Here is an 18350-nt window from a genome sequence, read left to right as displayed (position 1 = left end):
TGACTCTCAGGCTCCCATCACCTGGTGGCCTGGGTGGAGTGTCCTCCATCAGTGTTCCAGTGTCCACTGGGCGACAGACACAGCCAGCATTGCCTCATGTCAGGCGTGACAAGAACAGAAAGCCCTCCCACATGTCTCCTGCCCCTCCTCAAGACATGAGGACAAGATGACAAATCTTGCCGTCTACAGAGTCAAGGGCCACCCTGATCAAACTCCCAAGGGCATATTTTGCAGAAATGGAAAAACCCACCATCATTTGTAGTGAATTGCAAAGCACCCTGAGCAGCCAAAGTCATTGGGAAAAAGAACCAGGTTGGAGCACTCAGACTTCCAGGTCCCAAACCTTCCCCCAAAGCTACAATAATCAAAACGGTGTGGTACTGCCTGCCATAGAGACCAACTCAGGTGTGATAGGATAGAAGAGAGCCCAGAAAGAAACCCTCACCCAGATGGTCTACTGACTTCCGACAAGGGGACCAAGAACACTCTGGAGAGTGGCCAGTCTTCTCCATCCTAGCCACTGGAAGGAAAGTGGCTCTCCGTGAGGGGGTGGGGGCAACGAGGTTCAACCTGATCTTAACCACATACAGAGGGCAGACTCAAACAGATGCCCTAATGAAAGAGCTGAAGCCAGACACTTGGAAGAAAGCGCACCACCCCGGGCACTAAAAGCACAACAGAAGAACAGACAACTGGGTCTTCATTAAAATTTAAAACATGGATACCCGAGGACTGTCCAGAGGGTGCAAGGACTACCCACAGGGTGGGAGGAAGTACCGGCCAGTCTCGTGTCTGGTCAGGGGTTAGTATCCTGGAGACCCAGAAAACTCCCACAACCAACAACAGAAAGATGGACCATGAGCTGGGCAAAGGACGCAAGAGACAGCTCGCTCAAGCAAACACAGGCAGTCTTGCCTTGGGAAGGTGGTCTGTGCCAAGAACCCCACCCTAAGAGTTCTGATGCCTTCCCCGCAGTGCATCCCATGATTACTGCTTTATTGTCAGTCCGTCTCTGAGGTGCTGGCATGAGAATGGTGACATCAGCAAACCATGCCCCGCAGCACTGTATGCCGTGTGCCTTACTAAGGACAGGGACAGGCTTGTGGCAAGGTGTTAATAAGCTGGGATCACTTGTCTACAAATGGCCAAGAAGCACATGAAAAGGCTCTCAGCATCAGGACTCATCAGGGAAGTGCAGATCAAAATCATCAGGAGCTACAGCTTCAAGCTCACTGGGATGGATGCTGAGGATGTGGGAAAGCAAACCCTGCGATGGCCCTGAGGAGACTGTAAAATGGCATAGCTACTACGCAAAACAGCTGGGCAGTACCTTGAAAAGAATGCCCATCCCACTGCCATCCAGGCAATTCCAACTCATGGCCACCTTATAGGACAGAGGCAGCAGCCACTTAGGTGCCAAGGCTGTGATTGGCCATGTCCTCTTGCTGATCACCCCTCCAGCCCAACCTGTCATTTTATCGGCTGAGTGCTTCACCCCTGTGTCACCAAGGCTTTGAGACCCACATGGACCAGCAGTTCTAGTTGGATGCCCAAGGGACTGAAAACAGACTCAAAACTGCTGGTGAATGCCAGTGTGCATGGCACCAGCATCAGCAGCCCGGAACCAGCCTGCACAATATAGTGATGCCCTAAAGGGGAGGGGCCTGGACTGTGTAGTGCAGAGCAGGAGGGGAGGGATTGCAGGTGCCCCTGCATGAAATGCCTAGACAAGTTCCTAGCGGCCAGGGCCTGGAAGGCATGGAGGAGGGGCCGCAGGCAGTGGGGCAGCACTGCATCACGGACACAGAGCTTCTGGGAGGGAGGGACACTCGAAGTGGAGAGGGGAAACCAGTTACTTCTCTGTATAGTTACCCCAATTTAAAAAAGAAAGAACTGGGGATACCACCTGGCTGAACTCACTGGAAGAACCCAGGTCACATGGGCAGGAGCGGGGTGAACCCTGCTCCTCCACACTCATGCCCACTTCTAGCACCTAAGTGCCAGGAGCAAGGTTGGCCAGGGCAGGCTCCAGGGCACCATTTCACAAACACCCCTGCAGGAGGGCCGGGCCGTGGGTGCAAAGCCAGTGCTCTCCAGCTGTGCTCTGGCCGCTGGTGTCTGCTGGCAAGGTCCTCTTCTGCCCAGCTGGGTCTGGAGGGAGGTGACAGGCAGGAGCTACTCTGAATAGAGTAGCAGTAGGAGGTGGGGCTTCTGGCTGGGGAGGTGCGGGGAGCACCAGGGGCGCAAACACAGGGTCTCTGTGCTCAGTGTCCGTAGCCCCTCTGGTCTCCCTTTCAGAAAAGCAGGAAAGACCAGCAGGTTCTGTTTCCAGCTGAGCCACCGACACCACCCACTGGGGCCAGGACGCTGGCCAGCTGGGGCCCTGGTGGCACGCGCGGTCGCTCCCGCCCCCCCCCCCCCGAATGCCCCACCCCCACGACAGCCCCACTGTGGGCGTTGCCCCGGCCCGTGTTGGGGACCCTCCACGTGACTCGGTGATGCAGACCGGTTGTGACCTTCAGTGTGTGGCTGTGAAGGCAAGGGTCTCAGCACCAGTGCGGTGGTTTGCTCCCGGCCCTGCCTGCGCCGCGGGGCGTGTGGGTGTGTGTGGGTGTGCAGGGAGGGGGCCCGAGACATGTGACACAGGCTCCCGGTCCTCGGATGGGGAAGGGGCCTGCGAGCTGGCGCTTTGTCTGGGTGTCTGCAGTGACGGCTCGCGCGGCGGCGCAGGATGCCCGGGTGCCTGGGTGGCCGGGGGCGCGCGCGCCAGGGCAGGGGTGAGTGCGCTGCGGCAGCGGCCCCGGGAGGCTGCAGGCCCAGGCCTCGGGCGTGACCGGCGCCACCCGTGGGCGCTGCAGCGGCCGCGTGTCCCCGTGACCTCCGGAACCGTGCCGGGTGGGTCTCCGTGCGCCCCTCCCCGCCCGCCCTACACGTGCGTGTCCGCGGCGCGCGTGCCCGCCGGCGCGCATCCGCCCGCCTGCCGCCGCCGCCGCCGCCGCCGCGAGCTGTGCGGGGAAGAGGGACGGGAGCAGCGAGCGGGCCGCGAGCCGAGCGCCATGGGCCGGAGGGCGCGCGGCGGATGGCCGGGCAGCCCCGGGCCTCGCCCCCGCTGGAGAGCTGCCTGGAGGCGGCGGGGGCCGGCCGGGTCCGTGGGGAGGCCGGCCCGCGCCCCCTGAGCGACCAACACCAGGTGAGGGCCGCGGGGCGCTGCCGGGAGGGGCGCCGGCCCGGAGGCGTTGGTGGGCAGTGGGGGCCTTGTCCGGAGGGGGAAGGGAAGGCTGGCGGTTCTGGGGACGCCTGAAAAAGGAAGTTCCGGGACCCTCCCTGCTCGCGTGCCCACCTCCGCTTCCTGCCTCGTGTCTCACCTTGTCCCCAGTGCCTGGACTGCCCCCAACCGCTGGGGACATGTGATTTCCCCCGGGGGGCCTGACCCTGCAGGCCCTAGCCGGCCCTCAGTTCAAGTGGGGGAGGAGCTGAGCCTCCGACACCTCCCCCCTCCCCGGGCTCCTAGACCTGCAGCCGCACAGGTGGGCACCTGCACCAGCCCCACCTGTGCCTGGGCTGTGGCCCGCCCTTCCTCTGCAGGCCGCTCACCATGGCCCCACCGCTCCTGCTGCTGTTGCTGGCCAGTGGGGCGGCCGCCTGTCCGCTGCCCTGCGTCTGCCAGAACCTGTCCGAGTCGCTCAGCACCCTGTGTGCCCACCGAGGCCTGCTCTTCGTGCCGCCCAACGTGGACCGGCGCACGGTGGAGCTGCGGCTGGCAGACAACTTCATCCAGGCCCTAGGCCCCCCTGACTTCCGCAACATGACGGGACTGGTGGACCTGACGCTGTCCCGCAACGCCATCACCCGCATCAGCGCCCGCGCCTTCGGGGACCTGGAGAGCCTGCGCTCGCTGCACCTGGACGGCAACCGGCTGGTGGAGCTGGGTGCTGGCAGCCTGCGCGGGCCGGCCAACCTGCAGCACCTCATCCTCAGCGGCAACCAGCTGGGCCGCATCGCGCCGGGCGCCTTCGACGACTTCCTGGAGAGCCTGGAGGACCTGGACCTGTCCTACAACAACCTGCGGCAGGTGCCCTGGGCCGGCATCGGGGCCATGCCTGCTCTGCACACTCTTAACCTGGACCACAACCTCATTGACGCGCTGCCCCCGGGCGCCTTCGCCCAGCTCGGCCAGCTCTCCCGCCTCGACCTCACCTCCAACCGCCTGGCCACGCTGGCGCCTGACCCGCTCTTCTCGCGGGGTCGGGACGCGGAGGCATCCCCGGCCCCGCTGGTGCTGAGCTTCAGCGGGAACCCGCTGCACTGCAACTGCGAGCTGCTGTGGCTGCGGCGGCTGGCGCGGCCCGACGACCTGGAGACCTGCGCTTCACCGCCCGGCCTGGCCGGCCGCTACTTCTGGGCTGTACCTGAAGGCGAGTTCTCCTGCGAGCCGCCCCTCATCGCCCGCCACACGCAGCGCCTCTGGGTGCTGGAGGGCCAGCGGGCCACGCTGCGGTGCCGGGCCCTGGGCGACCCCATGCCCACCATGCACTGGGTCGGCCCTGATGACCGGCTAGTGGGCAACTCCTCCCGGGCCCGGGCCTTCCCCAATGGGACCCTGGAGCTCGGGGTGACTGGTGCTGGGGACGCGGGGGACTACACCTGTATTGCTACCAACCCTGCTGGCGAGGCCACGGCGCGAGTGGAGCTGCGGGTGCTGGCCCTGCCCCACGGTGGGAACGGCAGCACTGAGGGTGGCCGCCCAGGGCCCTCGGACATCGCCGCCTCGGCTCGCACTGCTGCCGAGGCTGAGGGGACGCAAGAGACCGAAGCAGCCGTGCAAGTGACCGAGGTGACCGCCACCTCGGGGCTGGTGAGCTGGGGGCCCGGGCGGCCAGCAGAGCCGGTGTGGATGTTCCAGATCCAGTACAACAGCAGTGAGGACGAAACACTCATCTACCGGTGAGGACCCACCCGGGCCCTGCGGCACTCAGGGTGGGCGGAATGCAGGGGGAGAGCACTGGTCCACCGAGGCCTTCCTGCTTGGGGGTGGCTTTGTCTGTGCTCTCGCCCGTGGGCTGTGCCCGCCTCTGCTGGGGTGCCTGGCAGCCGGGCTCCTGGAGTGTGTCAGTGCACATGCCCGCCCCTGAGTGGAGCGTTCTGCTCCCCTAGCCCACAAAGCGCCCAGTCTCGACTCCACCTTCTCATGTGAAGCCACAAGGGTGGTCCTGGGGTGGGGGGGGGGGCTATGCGAACTGAGCCAGAGCCTGACCTGCACTCTGACCCCTCCCCCCACCCCCAGGATCGTCCCTGCTTCCAGCCACCACTTTCTGCTGAAGCACCTGGTTCCCGGTGCGGACTATGACCTCTGCCTGCTGGCCCTGTCGCCTGCCGCTGGGCCCTCTGACCTCACGGCCACCAGGCTGCTGGGCTGTGCCCACTTCTCCACTCTGCCAGCCACACCTTTGTGCCATGCCCTGCAGGCCCACGTGCTGGGCGGGACCCTGACTGTGGCCGTGGGCGGCGTGCTGGTGGCTGCCTTGCTGGTCTTCACCGTGGCCTTGCTGGTTCGGGGCCGGGGCGCTGGGAATGGCCGCCTGCCCCTGAAGCTCAGCCACGTCCAGTCTCAGACCAATGGAGGTCCCAGCCCCACACCCAAGAGCCACCCGCCCCGGAGCCCCCCGCCCCGCCCACAGCGCAGCTGCTCCTTGGACCTGGGGGACAGCGGTGGGTGCTACGGCTACGCCAGGCGCCTGGGAGGGGTTTGGGCTCGGCGGAGCCACTCTGTGCACGGGGGGCTGCTGGGGGCAGGGTGCCGAGGGGTGGGGGGTAGCGCAGAGAGGCTGGAGGAGAGTGTAGTGTGAGGGCACCCCGAGGCCCTCCATGCTGCAGATCTGCCCCGCCCGAGGCACGGGCAGGAGCCCCCGGTAAGTAGGCACTGCCTGGGGCCCCTTGGCTTTCATTCTTGGTACCTCAGAGTCCCCTCTGCTCAGCCGGACGGGGACCCTCCCTGGGCCTAGCCTGCAGGCGGCGGCGGGGAGCTTCCTCTGACAAAGCAGCAGTCTTGTTTTTATTGATAATAAAACTGTTGGGGACACCTCCATGCTGGCCTCTGGCTGTCCATCCTGCTAGGCTTCCTGAGGGGGGAAGGATGGGCAGACCTCCCACGTCCAGACAGGGCAGGGGCAGGGAGGGGCCTGGGGGCCCTGGGATGTGGCCACAAGGTGTCTGCCAGGTCACCGGCCCCAGCCCAGAGGGGTGTGTGTGGAAATGGGTGCCCCCACAGGCAGAGCTGGCCACGTGTCAGCCCTTGGTAGATGGACGGGGTTGTGGGGGGGTGGACAGCCGTTTGGAGGACAGGACTTCAGCTGGCAGCACCTTCTCAGCACAACATGGTAAAAGCACGCCAGCCTGTGTCTCCCCCTACCCCTAGGGCATCTTCTGGGTCTGGAAGTGCTAGCCCACAGGGACTGGACAAGGGCTGTGGAGCCCACTGCCCTGGGGCCCTCTGGGGAGGCCCTGGGGCTGTGTGCTGGACTCCCCTGGGAGCCCAGCCAGTGCGGCCTCCCTTGTGGGCAGGGGACCCAGAGGCAGGCTCATGGGCACACGTGTCACAGGCCTGCAGGTCACTCTTCTGCTGGAATCCCATGCCCAAGAAGGGAACCCTTGTTCCTCTGGGCCCAAGTTCCTACAGCCTCGGACCTAGAGCCCAGCCCTACTGCCAACCTCACCCCTGGCGCAGCTCTTGGCTGGGCCTCCTGGCTGGCCCCTGCAGTCCCCACTCCAAGACACAGCCAGCTGGTGCTGCAGCCTCCTTTGAGTGCCCAGCTGGGAGCAGTCAGTGTCCTGCCCTGCTGTGTATCCGCTGGCAGCTAGGCCGAGGCGTGGCTCAGAGGCCCGTGTGCATGCCATGTTCAGTGCACACTGTGGCTGCAGGAACCTGGAGCAGACAGACGCTGGAGAGTCAGTCATCAGGGAGGGCACAGCCTCAGGAAGGCAAGGCAGGGCCAGAAAAAGGGGGTGCCAGGGGCACAGGATGGCGCTCGATGAGGGAGCACCTGTGGCCTGATCTAGGGTCACACCTGGGGAAGCCATAGCACCCCCAGAAGCTGCTGCCAACCCCCTTTTTCCTCGGGGCCCCTGGTCGGGCCCAGGTTCCACCTAAGGTGGGGGCTGCTTCTGGGTCCTATGAATGGTGATGGAAGGGATGGGGCACTTGGCGAGAGGGAAGCATCGGCCACCACTTCCACAGGGGCATGGGCACAGCCCTGCCCGTCACTAGAGTGGCCATGAGACACACCCAGGTTGGGTGCCCTAAGCCCCCGAGCCCAGGGCATCGCCCCCTCCCCACAACAGGGAACAATAGCTAGAATGTAAACACATTGCTCCCCAAGAAATGACAAGGGCCCTGGGCCCCAAACCATCCCCACACCAACACATGCACGCACGCCGTCCCAGCTTGGGGAAAGGAGGCTGTGGCACTGGCCCAGGTGCTGGCTTCAGCGGCAGAGGGCACTGAGCCTGCCAGGCGGGTCACATGAGGCCATGAGTGCCATGACCTGACCCTGCACCCAGCTGCAGCCACCCTCCTGCCTACCTGTCCTGCAAGCAGTGTTCAGTGTGGACCAGGCTGGCAGAAGGGTCTGGTTTCAAACCCTGACCTCCTCCCCACAGCTGGCGCGCTCTGTGTCCCTCTCTGCTAGAAATGGGCACATGCTGGGGAGGATCAGAGCTCTGGGCAGGTGATGGTCTGGCAGGTGTGGCTCAGGGCCCTGGTGCCAGGGCACAGAGGCAGGAAGGTGTGAGGCTGCCAGAACGCTCCCCCTGGCCTGGCAGACAATGAGCGGCCCAGGCCATCTATACCGGAGGACTGCCCATGTCAGGGAGGGAGCCCAGAGCCAGGACAGGGTCATTTCCATGATGGGGCTACGGCCACTCACCTTCACGCCACGGACGCGGAACTCGGCCAGGGCTCTGCTCATCTTGGTGGCGGCCGTGGGGTGGTCTTTGCCATGGGCGATGACCTTGACCAGCAGGGAATCGTAGTGGGGGGAGATGATAGCCCCTTGGAAGGCGGAGGCGTTGTCCAGGCGGATGCCCATGCCCTCTCCGCTCCGGAACACCTGGGGTGGCCGGCGGAGCACATCAGCCCAAGTCCAGATGTGACCACCCTAGGCTCGGGGCGGGCGGGACCGCGGGAGGCACTGGGCTCCCACAGGTTACCTGTTTCAGCCGGCAAAACTCAGGGTACCCCCAAGCCCTCCTGTGCAGGGCAGGAGGCAGGGACACGGACCTACACCAGGAGGGTGGTCAGAGGGACGCCTCACCCCACCCTTTACACTTGCTCCTCTCTCTGCCCCAGGGACAGAACAGGTGAGGTGGCACCCCTGCCCCAGGAGGGCTACAAGGGGACAGAGGCTGGGTTGACAAATGGTGACAGGATGCTGAGGGCCAATGAAGCCAGGGCAGGGACAGGCAGGTGGGGCCAGGGAAGGGGGTGCTTTATTTTGGGGAAGACTCGATGTCCACCCATTTTCCTCTCTTCCCAAAGGATGGGGTACAGGGGAAGGCCACATAGTGAATGCTGTCCCCTAGAAGCAGCCAACAGGAAGGAGAGGGGCCTGGACACACCAGGGGAGGGGCAGCCCAGCGTATATATATGTATGCATGTGCTCGAGTCCATGGGCACGCCCCTGTGCCTGAAGGAGGCTGACTCCATGGGGGTGGGAAGAGGGGCCCCTGGTGGCCCAGGGGTGGGAGGGGAATCCTGAGGGTGTGGACACCCTGGCACCCCATGTCCAGCCCAGAGGGGCACCAGCCTGTATCCGATCAGAAGGAACTTAATAAAATATTTAAGGCGAAGGCTCAGCCATGAGCAGGAACTGTCAGCTAAAAATACCCTGTGGAGAGCCAGCTGGCAGAGCGGCTGCGACGTGGCGCAGACCCCGCGGCGGGCAGGGCCCGGCCGGCGGGCCGGCAAGTCCACCTACGGCCTCACCTTTCCAGAATCGCAACCTGGGCTCCGCTCCCTGCCTCCAGCCCCAGCTGGACTTGGACAGCACCCCTCCAGCTCAACCCTCACTACCCGCCCCAGGGTCCTGCCGAAGGGAGGTGCTGAGCTGACCTGCCTGCACCAAGGGGATGGATGGGAGCCTGAGGCTGGAGGAGGCGGGGAGGGCCATGGAGCAGGCAGAGGGGCCTGTCAGCAGCACCACCCTGCTCTCCCCTGCCCGTCCCTACATGCAAGCTCCAAGGCTGGTGGGTCTCCTCCCACCCCACCCCACCCCTGTCCCCACCCGGCCTGGTGGCCTGGGACCCAGTCACCCTTACCCGCAGCGTGCAGGCGGCCCGGGCTCTGTGTAAGCACCGCGCAAACTCTCCTTGCTGGCATACTCACTCTCTGCCCGGGCCTGGAGCCCTGTGCTCTAAGCAGCAGGCAGCTCTGCCAGCTGGGGCTGCTAACTGGCGCAGGGCTTTGGGAGGGGTTCTGCCTACCTCGATGCGGCCCGTGTCGGGCTGGAAGCCTCGAGCGGGGTCCTCGGTGGTGACCCGGCACTGAATGGCACAGCCGTTGATGCGGATGTTCTCCTGCCGCAAACCCAGGTCCGGCAGGCTCCGGCCCTCAGCCACGTGGATCTGGGCGTGGACCAGGTCTACACTGCAGTGGGGGGGAAGGGGGAAGGACAGGGGGTGAGACACAGCTCACCTGCCCATCCCCTGCTGCCACCAGCGAGGTGGATCCGTACAGAGGGCACAGTCATGGCCCGAGACTGAGGGCAGCCTGGCAGGAGCAACTGCTGCCTCGTGAGCCTCGAGGCCCTGCATCCACCAAGCATGGGGCTGCCTGAGGCCGCCTGGGTGCCTCAGAGACACCTGCTAATCCGCCCCACGGCCCCGGCAAGAAGGCCCACTGGTGCCTGGCTCCCCTGTGCCAGGAACCCAGCCATGCCCCTTCTCTGCCCAGCAGGCTCTACTGAGAGCCACTGCATGACAGCCCAGAGACCTGGAGAAGCCACTTCAGAGAAGAAGGGCAGCAGAGTGGTGGGGACAGTCCTGATTCTCAGGGAGTCCCTTTCTGGCACATTTTTTACCAGAGACTAAGGGCCCTGCGGGAGAGGCTGGGAAAGCAAACGGGAATCTGGGAAGCTCGGTGGTAAGGCCTAGCCCAAGGCCAGGGCACGACCCTCCATGGCTCAGAATCTGCACCCAGAAACACTAGAAGCTTGTTTTTCTCTGTTGCAGACACAGGTTTGTGGGGGCGCAGTGTCCCCTGAGCCTCTGGCCTGCCCACGGCCCACAGGGGCCCGAGACTGTGGGCGCAAGTCAGGAAGCACTCAGTGCCCAGCTGCTCACGGACAGGATGGTGGGTCAAACACACCCCTCCCCCCTGTAGGAGAAAGCCCAGCAGTCTGCTGCGGTGAAGACCACAGAGCCTGAGGGCCGGCAGCTCTGCCCCATCACGTGGTCAGAAGAGACAGCGGCCTAGAGAAATAAATGCCACCAACACACACGAGGCAGGTGATGGGCAGAGGTTCTCTGAGAACCTCTGTTTGCAGGAGCGGGTGTGGAGGAAGACAGCTGTGGAGAGGGACACCGTGGGGTCAGGACTGGGCTGCCTGGTGAGAGGCCTGGCATGAGCCTGCACCTGCTCCAGGGACCCAGCCCTGGTAGGAGAGCGAGCCCCAGAGGGTCCTGGCTCCTCGGTTACCCTGACACATGCTGCAGCTACATGAGGAAAAGTCTGACCTTGTGAGCACGCCACATGGCGCAAAGCCAGCACGGCTGCCCCATCCATGGCCCCCGTGGCCCGAGACAGCACCAACTGCAAATTTCCACTGAGCCCCGGCAAGAGGCGGGGACAGCACCCAGAGGGACCCCTGTGGCTCTCCTCACCATCCCTCCTTCTCCACCCCACATCCACTCCACGATCCTCCTCAGTGACCCTTGTCCCCCTGCACCCTGTCCCCCATCCCCACTTTTCAGGGACCCCTGTCCCTGACCCTCTCTGTCCCTCTGTCCCTGTGCCCTGCTCACTCAGTGATCTCCTCGGTGACTGTGTGCTCCACCTGCAGCCGGGAGTTGACCTCAATGAAGTAGTGCCGGCCCTGCTTGTCCACCAGGAACTCCACGGTGCCTGCATTCTCATAGCCCACCTGAGGGATGGCGGTGTCAGTGGGCTGCAGGCAGGGCTGTGGAGCTCCCCCCAGTCATTTCTAGTCTAGCCACTCCTAGGCTGTTTTAAACTTGGTGGGGGGTGAGGAAGGCACCCCTCTGCACTGCCACGCCATCCCTCTGAACCACCAGGATCATCAGTCAGCAAGTGACACCCTCGGACCTGCCCAAACCACAAGTGGGAGCAACATCTGCCCTCTGGTCTGAGCACCAACTGAGCCCACGGCAGCCAGGGGCCACACCAGAGAGTTCTTGCCCCAGGGAGGGAGGTGGAGCCTCAGCTCTACAGGGACCCTGTGGCTGTGGTCAGGGACAGTCCTGGCAGCCCTGGGCACCGTGAGAAGGGGACTGGGAGGTAGATGGAGATGTGGATCAGGGAACGGGCAGCCTGGTTCTAAGGAGGGAGGCCTGGTGAGACCAGTGGCTGGAGCCCAGCCAAGCTCACGTGGCCACTGTGTTCTGCGAGCCAGCAGGTCAGTGCCCCCCCGGCCACACCCACTGCAGCCAGGCTGGGCCACCATCAGGACAGTCTTGTGAGGGGCAATGGCCATGGCTGGGCAGAGGGGGCAGTCACAAGCAGTGAGGAAATGATAGCCACCACATCCCCACTATGACGAGATTGTCCTGGGGCCGTGCAGGGCGGCACAAGGCTCAGTGGGAAGGGCTGCTGGCCCCAAGCCCGGCCCCCTCAGCCACCCTGTTCCTGCCACTGTCCGCCCTGGGCCCCGGTCAGTGACACAGACCAGGAGTGGCCTGGCTCCTCCTGAGCCGAGGCCCCGCAAGCACCTGCTTGGCCAGCTTAACGGAGTCGCTGGTGAGCCGTGTGCGCAGCTGGGGGTCCAGGTGGGCGGCAGGCGCAATCTCCACCACCTTCTGGTGCCGCCGCTGGATGGAGCAGTCTCGCTCGTACAGGTGCAGAATGTTCCCATACTGGTCCCCTGCGGGGAACCGGGGGATACACAGCTCAGCGCCACGGCAACCCACAGGCGCCCACGGGGTCCTACTGGGGCAGCACTTAAGCACCTGCCACAGAGGGAAGGACCAGTCGCTCCGAGGGACGGAGATTCGGCATCTGCTCACAGAGGACACCTTGGGGACAGTGGGTCACCACCGCCCCTACGGACCCCAACAAATGCCAGCTCCCCCAGGCCAGCCCCAAGCCACCAGTACAGCCAGCTAGCATCTCCCTCTCACAGCGGGGCAGGGAACTGTGCCGCCCTGACCACGCCCTGGCCAGCAACCAGCAGCCACTCACCCAGGATCTGAACCTCGATGTGCCGCGGCTTCTCAATGAACTTCTCCACGAACAGTGCCCCATTCCCGAAGGCAGCCAGGGCCTCCGAGTAGGCCCGAGTGTAGTTCTCCTCCAGCTCCTGGGGGCCCACAGAGCCGTCAGGGCCTCCCGGATCTCCTGCGCCACACCCTCCCACCCCACCCCCGGCGGGCCAGCCCCCAGCTGGCTCACCTCGTAGCTGTGCACAACCCTCATGCCACGCCCGCCACCCCCATAGGCAGCCTTGAAGATGATGGGGAAGCCGTAGGTGTTGGAGAACTCGTGGGCCTCGTGGAGGGAAGTGATGGGGGCGTCCGTGCCAGGAACCACAGGGACACCTGTGGGTCGACAGGGGAGGGCGCCTTTAAGAAGGCTGGAGGGCACCCCCCCCAGCCTCGCCCCGTGGGGCCTGCCCCTCACCTGCGGCAATGGCGCCCCGCCCCCAAGCCTCACCCCATGCGGCCTGCCCCTCACCTGCGGCGATGGCGATGGCCCGGGCCTCCACCTTATCCCCCATCTTGCGGACCACCTCAGGGCTCGGCCCGATGAACCGGACCCCTGCGTCCTGGCAGGCCTGGGCAAAGTCGGCACGCTCCGACAGGAACCCGTAGCCAGGGTGCACAGCATCCACGCCATTCTCCTGTTGGGGGGGGAGTGGGCGGTGGTGGAAACACTGAACACCAAACACTGCACCCGGGGCTTTGTTCCAACTCCAGGGCCACGCCTCCCACCCATGTCTCCCAGGAGCCTGCAACACAGCACCCCCTGCTCACGAGACCACCAGGCTTTCTTATGAGGCACTTCCTGGTGGGCTCAACCTGTGCCGGCGTTTGGTGCTCCCACCAGAGACACCCACTGGGTGCCTCCCAAGCTCAAACCCCTCACAGGCCTTTGCCACACCAGGTCCTCACTAGAGCCAGCTCCGTCCTCTCGGTGCCTGGGCGGACACAGCTCCCGGGGACAGAGAGGCACAGGACAGCGCCTAGGTCAGCAGCCGGCTCACCTTAGCCACCTTGATGATGTCCGGGATGTGCAGGTAGGCCTGCACGGGAGCCAGGCCTCGGCCGATGAGGTAGGCTTCGTCTGCCTTCTGCCGGTGCATCTGGCCCGTGTCTTGCTCGGAGTAGATGGCCACGGTCCGGATGCCCAACTCCGTGCAGGCCCGGAACACGCGGATGGCAATCTCCCCTGGAGCGGGGTGGGGAGGGGGTGGGGTGAGACTTGGGGTGCTGGGGTGTGGGGAGGCAGAGGGAACTGAGTGGACGGGCGCTTACCTCGGTTGGCCACCATCACCTTCTTGATGGGCCGGTACTCCAGGCGCCGGGCACGTGGGGAGGCTGCGGGGATGGTGGAGGCTTGGCGGACCCTCAGGAGCCTCAGGGCCCCTCGGACTGTGTGGAACTTCAGCATCTGGAGGGACCAGTGCCTCGTCAGAGCAGGACCATCACGCCCCCTCACCCCGGCATTTCCCACACCCCCTCATGGGCCACAGAAGCCACCCCTCCGCCTCCTAATCTACGACTGGCCAAGACCGGCAAGAAAGGGCAGCCTCGTGCCCGTGGGCAGTACCTGCCTGGCCTGCTGCCCTCTGTGGGCACCACAGCCCCGCCAGCCCCCGTCTCCTCGTTCCTCCCGGAAACAGCCAGGCCCCTGCTCCCCAGGAAAGGTAACCAGACAGACTGGATTGCTGGGCACTGGGTGCTGTTTCAGCAGGAGCCCTGGTGGCTGCCAAGCACAAGGCTGGCAGTTCGAATCTAACAGTGGCCCCACAGGAGAAAGAGGAGGCTTTCTGCTCCTGTGCACAGGAACCCACAGGGACAGCCCTGACCTGCTCTGTTGGATGTTGTGGAGCCACTTCCGTCTCGTGGGCACCCCGAGTGCCATGCACGACTGCCCCGTGATCTTTACAGGGAGAAGCCAGCCCTGGTGGTGCAACAGTTAAGTGCACAGCTCCCAACTGGAGGGCCAGTGTTCCGAACGCACCAGAAAGACCTGGCGGTCTGCTTCCATGCAGACAGCCTTGGAGCCTCTCGGAGCCACTCTCTGTCCCACAGGGTCACTAAGGTCAGAGGTGACTCGATGAGAGGTTTGGTTTCGTTTGGGGGGGAGAGGGGGGTGAGGAGGGGTCTTTTGAGGAGCAGCTCACTAGGCCTCGCTCAAAGGGGCCATGGGGTAGATTCCAACCACAGGCTTTTCTGTTCCCCGCCAAGCGCTCAGCCACTGGCCCCAGCCCTCCTCAGCGTGCTCTCTGGCTCCCGTGCCTACATCTTCCCCTGACCTCTCAGCTCCCAACCCAGTCACTGTGTGGGCAGCACGGACTACGAGAGCGTATCGGAGAAACACAGCACCTGGTGCAGAGGCTCCAGTGCCACAGTCTGGCCAGGAACATGGAGAAGGGCAAACCAAACAGCAGGAGGAGGAGAGGCCGGTGGCACGGGGAAGAACCAAAGGCCTGAGTCAGTCCGAGTGGCATTGGCCCGAGTGTGCGAATGTGCACCGCAGGGTTTCTGCTGGTGGTGCTGGTGGTGGTGGGCTGACCCACAGCGGCCCAGCGCACAGCAGAAGGAAGCCCTGCCCTGCCCTGCGCCATTCTCACATCTGCCCCTCTGCCTGAGCCCGCTGGCACAGCCCCAGTGTCGGTCCATCTTGTCAAGGGTCTTCTTTACACCGACCGGCTACTTCCCCACCATGAAGTCTCTCCCTGGACCACGAGACGGCAGCTGCTGGGGATGCACGGAAGGGCCTGGGGCCCCCGACCCAGCAGATCTCACTGCTGTCCTGAGCACCAAATGCCTATTCTTCTCAGGACCCCCAAAGATATGTGAAAGGGGTTGTGGAGAGAAAGCACAGACGACTGTGTAGGGTGACATCGAAAGAGGGGCACCCGCTCAGGCCGCGCACAGCCACAGCGTCACCCCATGTCCATTTCCCAGAGCCAGCACGGCACGCGCGGCACCCTCTCCCCAACAGTCAGCAGTGGGCATCCACACAGTGCCACGCAAGAAAGCTGGACATGGGCTTCCATAGGGTGAGTGTGCAGGGAGCCTGTGGGGCCCAGTTCCGTGAGGTGACACCTACGGGGCAGCCAGGATCCATAACTCACTCAGGGAGAGCGGGTTTGGGCTCCTGTGAGGGGCAGGGGCGGGGAGGCGAGAGCACCCCCAAGCAGCCCAGCAGCGCCAAGGTGGTAAGCGTGCAGCCGCTGCCACAGAGGTTGCCTGGCAGCTGGGACCCACCCGGCTGCAAGGAGGGAGAGAAACCTGGCTCCCTACCCCCGAGTAATGAAGGCCTGGGAAACCCCACAGTTCTGTGCCCGCTGTCTGCCACATGAGGTGGCAAGGCGGTCAAAATCAACCTGACGGCACCGTACGATGCTACAAACTAGCTCGATTCTGGTGAGCTGAAGATAAGTCTTAACCTTCGTTTGTTCTTGAAAATTCTTCCGCGGTTGTTTCCTCTCAGGCGGAGCAACAGCTTCCCAAGAAAACAGAAGGTGCCACCTTTGCCTGTTGCGTTAGCAGTAAGGCGCTGCGGCCCCGATTTTCCTGCTGGAAGAGGGAGGGGGCCACAGACCCCCCAGGGCCCATCGGGCAGGGGGATGGATTTCAGGGCAACTTCTTTGGAAAGTCATGCGATCAAAACCGATCAAAAGGCCTTTACAAAGCCAGTGCCCTTTGGCCCAGCCAGGACCTCTCCAGGAATCCAACCGAGGAAACGTTCTAAAACGAGAACCGAGATGGGGCAGAAAGACGTTCATGGTGGCACCACGCCCACTCCTCACTGCTCCACGTGGCCGCCCCGCAGAACCACGCCGTGGTTGAGAAAGTAAGCGACCACATGAGATCACAAACCAGAGGGTGACTGCAGCCTCACGGCACAGTGACACCATTACACAGCTGCCAGGGCTCAGCAGGGCAAGGCTGCCCGATGACCACTGGCCATGGGTTCTCCATCGATAGACCCATTCAACCAAAGGCAGAGTTTGAAGGGGGAGTGTGGGGGGCAGTGTAAAGCAATTAGGGGGTCAGTGCAATCGCTCAAAGGGGAAGAGGGAGTGAAAGGTACTATTCACCTAGCATTCGCAGTGTTTAAGCATGATGAGTGATCTAGAGATGGTTTGAAATATGGGGGAGCCACTACACACACCCTTTTGTACAAAGGACTAATGCCAATGGGGGTCCTGGAACTAATCTCCACAGATACCAAGGGACAACCAGGCAGCCTCCCATAACCAGCACGCCGCAGAGGATCCTGTGCAGCCAAGCCACCGGCCCAGCACGGTCGTCACCAGCCAGCGTTACTCACCTGGCCCCTCAGGGTGCCCGGCACCAGCCGCCTGCGTGACAGAGTTGGGGAGGTAGATGTTCTGCTCTTGTTGCCCCTGTGAAATGCCAGCTAAAGAGGCAGTCACTAGGCGAGGAGGTACATTCACAGGCCGAAGACGCAACAGGAGCTCACCTGGCCGAGGAGGCATTCCCTACACTGCGCAGGTGCACAGGGCTGCAGAGCGTGGGAAATGCCCGTGCTGCATGCCCTGACTATGGGGAAACGGGTTGGGAGGGGGCGGGCTGGCTGCTGGCTGCAACAGTGGGCTCTGTTGTCTGCTTGCTCCACACAATGGGGTGTGCTGTTTAAACAAACACTGGGTCATCCTTTGAGAGATATGGGGGTTCAGCTACAGACAGCCTCAAGGGCAGGGGCAGGGGGTCCCCCATGCCTGTGACACGGAAACAGCAAGCAGTGCAAGCAGTGGAAAAAGGGGGCCGGTGGATTCACATGCCTTCCAGCCACAAACCAACACAGTAAAGTGAGGCAGGCCCACACAGAGGGGGCGGGCTGCCGGGGGGCCACCAGCACCAGCATCCCAGAGCCAGAGGGAGTTTCCCAAGATGGCCAAGGAGATGGCACTCTTTCTGTCCTACCCAGGCGGGCAGACTCCATCCACCACTGGGCACTGACTGACCTCTTGTCTATGGGTACAGAGACCAGTTCTGCCCACGTCCTCTCCTGTCACACTCACTCCCCACTTCCCTTCCTGCTGAAGAAAAGGACCCCCTGGAAGTGTGCCCAGTGGCCAGGTCCCACGAGCCACGGGGAGCCTGGCCCTGCCCCACATTGTACCCACCCCTTGGCTGGAGCTCACAGGGAGAATATAGAGCAGGCATGGACTGACCCTTGTGTGCCCAGCCGCCAAAGCTGCACCACCAGGTGGGCAGGGGCTCCTGGTGCCCCCTCAACCCCGTGCAGAGGCGGCGGCACAGCAGACCTAGAACTGAGACCCGCACATGCCAGGGCCTGGGGTTGCGGGCTAGGCATTTGTTGTTGACATGGGGGAAAGGTCAGAGCTTCTGCTGCCAGCGGGGTGAGGGTGGCCCCTGGCATGGCCCTAGATGTGCACCTGGGCTCCTCTGAGGCCTCCAAGTCCTCCCAAAATCAGTACCAGGGAGACCGGCACCAGGTGAGCACAGCGGAGGCAGAGGGAGGCCCAGGGGGTGTGGGGGCTGGGTTGGCAGCCCTGCTGACAAATGAGCCAATGGGGCTTCGCCACAGGCATGCCCGCTCAGGTCTGGCTGCTCAACGGCACCTGTCTATGTGACTGTTGTTGGGGTCCCAGCCCATAGTGACCCCGTCCACACAGAACAAACCACAGCATGAACCCCAGCCTCTGGCGCCCTAAGATCAAGAGCACTAGATGGTACCCGCCTCCCACTGCTGACCTCCTGGAAGTGCCCCACACTGAGAAAGATGTGGAAGAAAACTGCACGTTTTTAAAGAGAAGACCAGGCGTGGGGATCAGAGAGAAATCTGTGGGCCCCTTGGGCTGGGACCCTGAGCCACACTTGGGACCTGGAACTGGATTCACCATGTGCCTCGAATTCAGGGCTGTGATGTGGGCAATGACCCAGAGAGGTGAGAGCCACCA

The 18350-nt window shown here is 63.6% G+C and overlaps 2 protein-coding genes across 3 annotated transcripts in view; one reads left to right on the top strand and one right to left on the bottom strand.

Moving 5' to 3' along the window:
* PC (pyruvate carboxylase) overlaps nucleotides 1-18350 on the bottom strand; it is a 93945-nt gene that overhangs the window by 5189 nt on the left and 70406 nt on the right. For both annotated transcript variants that reach the window (XM_075545305.1, XM_075545306.1), the window contains 9 exons: nucleotides 13702-13837; nucleotides 13431-13615; nucleotides 12902-13067; nucleotides 12620-12765; nucleotides 12410-12527; nucleotides 11941-12092; nucleotides 11017-11135; nucleotides 9478-9640; nucleotides 7923-8105 (listed from right to left, as the gene is read on the bottom strand). In XM_075545305.1, coding sequence (XP_075401420.1) covers nucleotides 7923-8105; nucleotides 9478-9640; nucleotides 11017-11135; nucleotides 11941-12092; nucleotides 12410-12527; nucleotides 12620-12765; nucleotides 12902-13067; nucleotides 13431-13615; nucleotides 13702-13837 — 1368 coding nt within the window. The remainder of the gene's footprint in view (nucleotides 1-7922; nucleotides 8106-9477; nucleotides 9641-11016; nucleotides 11136-11940; nucleotides 12093-12409; nucleotides 12528-12619; nucleotides 12766-12901; nucleotides 13068-13430; nucleotides 13616-13701; nucleotides 13838-18350) is intronic.
* Nucleotides 2488-6083, top strand: LRFN4 (leucine rich repeat and fibronectin type III domain containing 4). The gene is made up of 3 exons (XM_075545308.1): nucleotides 2488-3190; nucleotides 3586-4944; nucleotides 5285-6083. Exons 2-3 carry the CDS (start codon nucleotides 3596-3598, stop codon nucleotides 5844-5846), a joined length of 1911 nt encoding a protein of 636 aa, XP_075401423.1. The 5' UTR covers nucleotides 2488-3190; nucleotides 3586-3595; the 3' UTR covers nucleotides 5847-6083.

This window comes from Tenrec ecaudatus, chromosome 4 (genome assembly GCF_050624435.1).
Source record: "Tenrec ecaudatus isolate mTenEca1 chromosome 4, mTenEca1.hap1, whole genome shotgun sequence".
NCBI lineage: Eukaryota > Metazoa > Chordata > Mammalia > Afrosoricida > Tenrecidae > Tenrec > Tenrec ecaudatus.
Note: the sequence above shows the minus strand (reverse complement) of the source record. Positions and strands in the feature narration are given on the sequence as shown.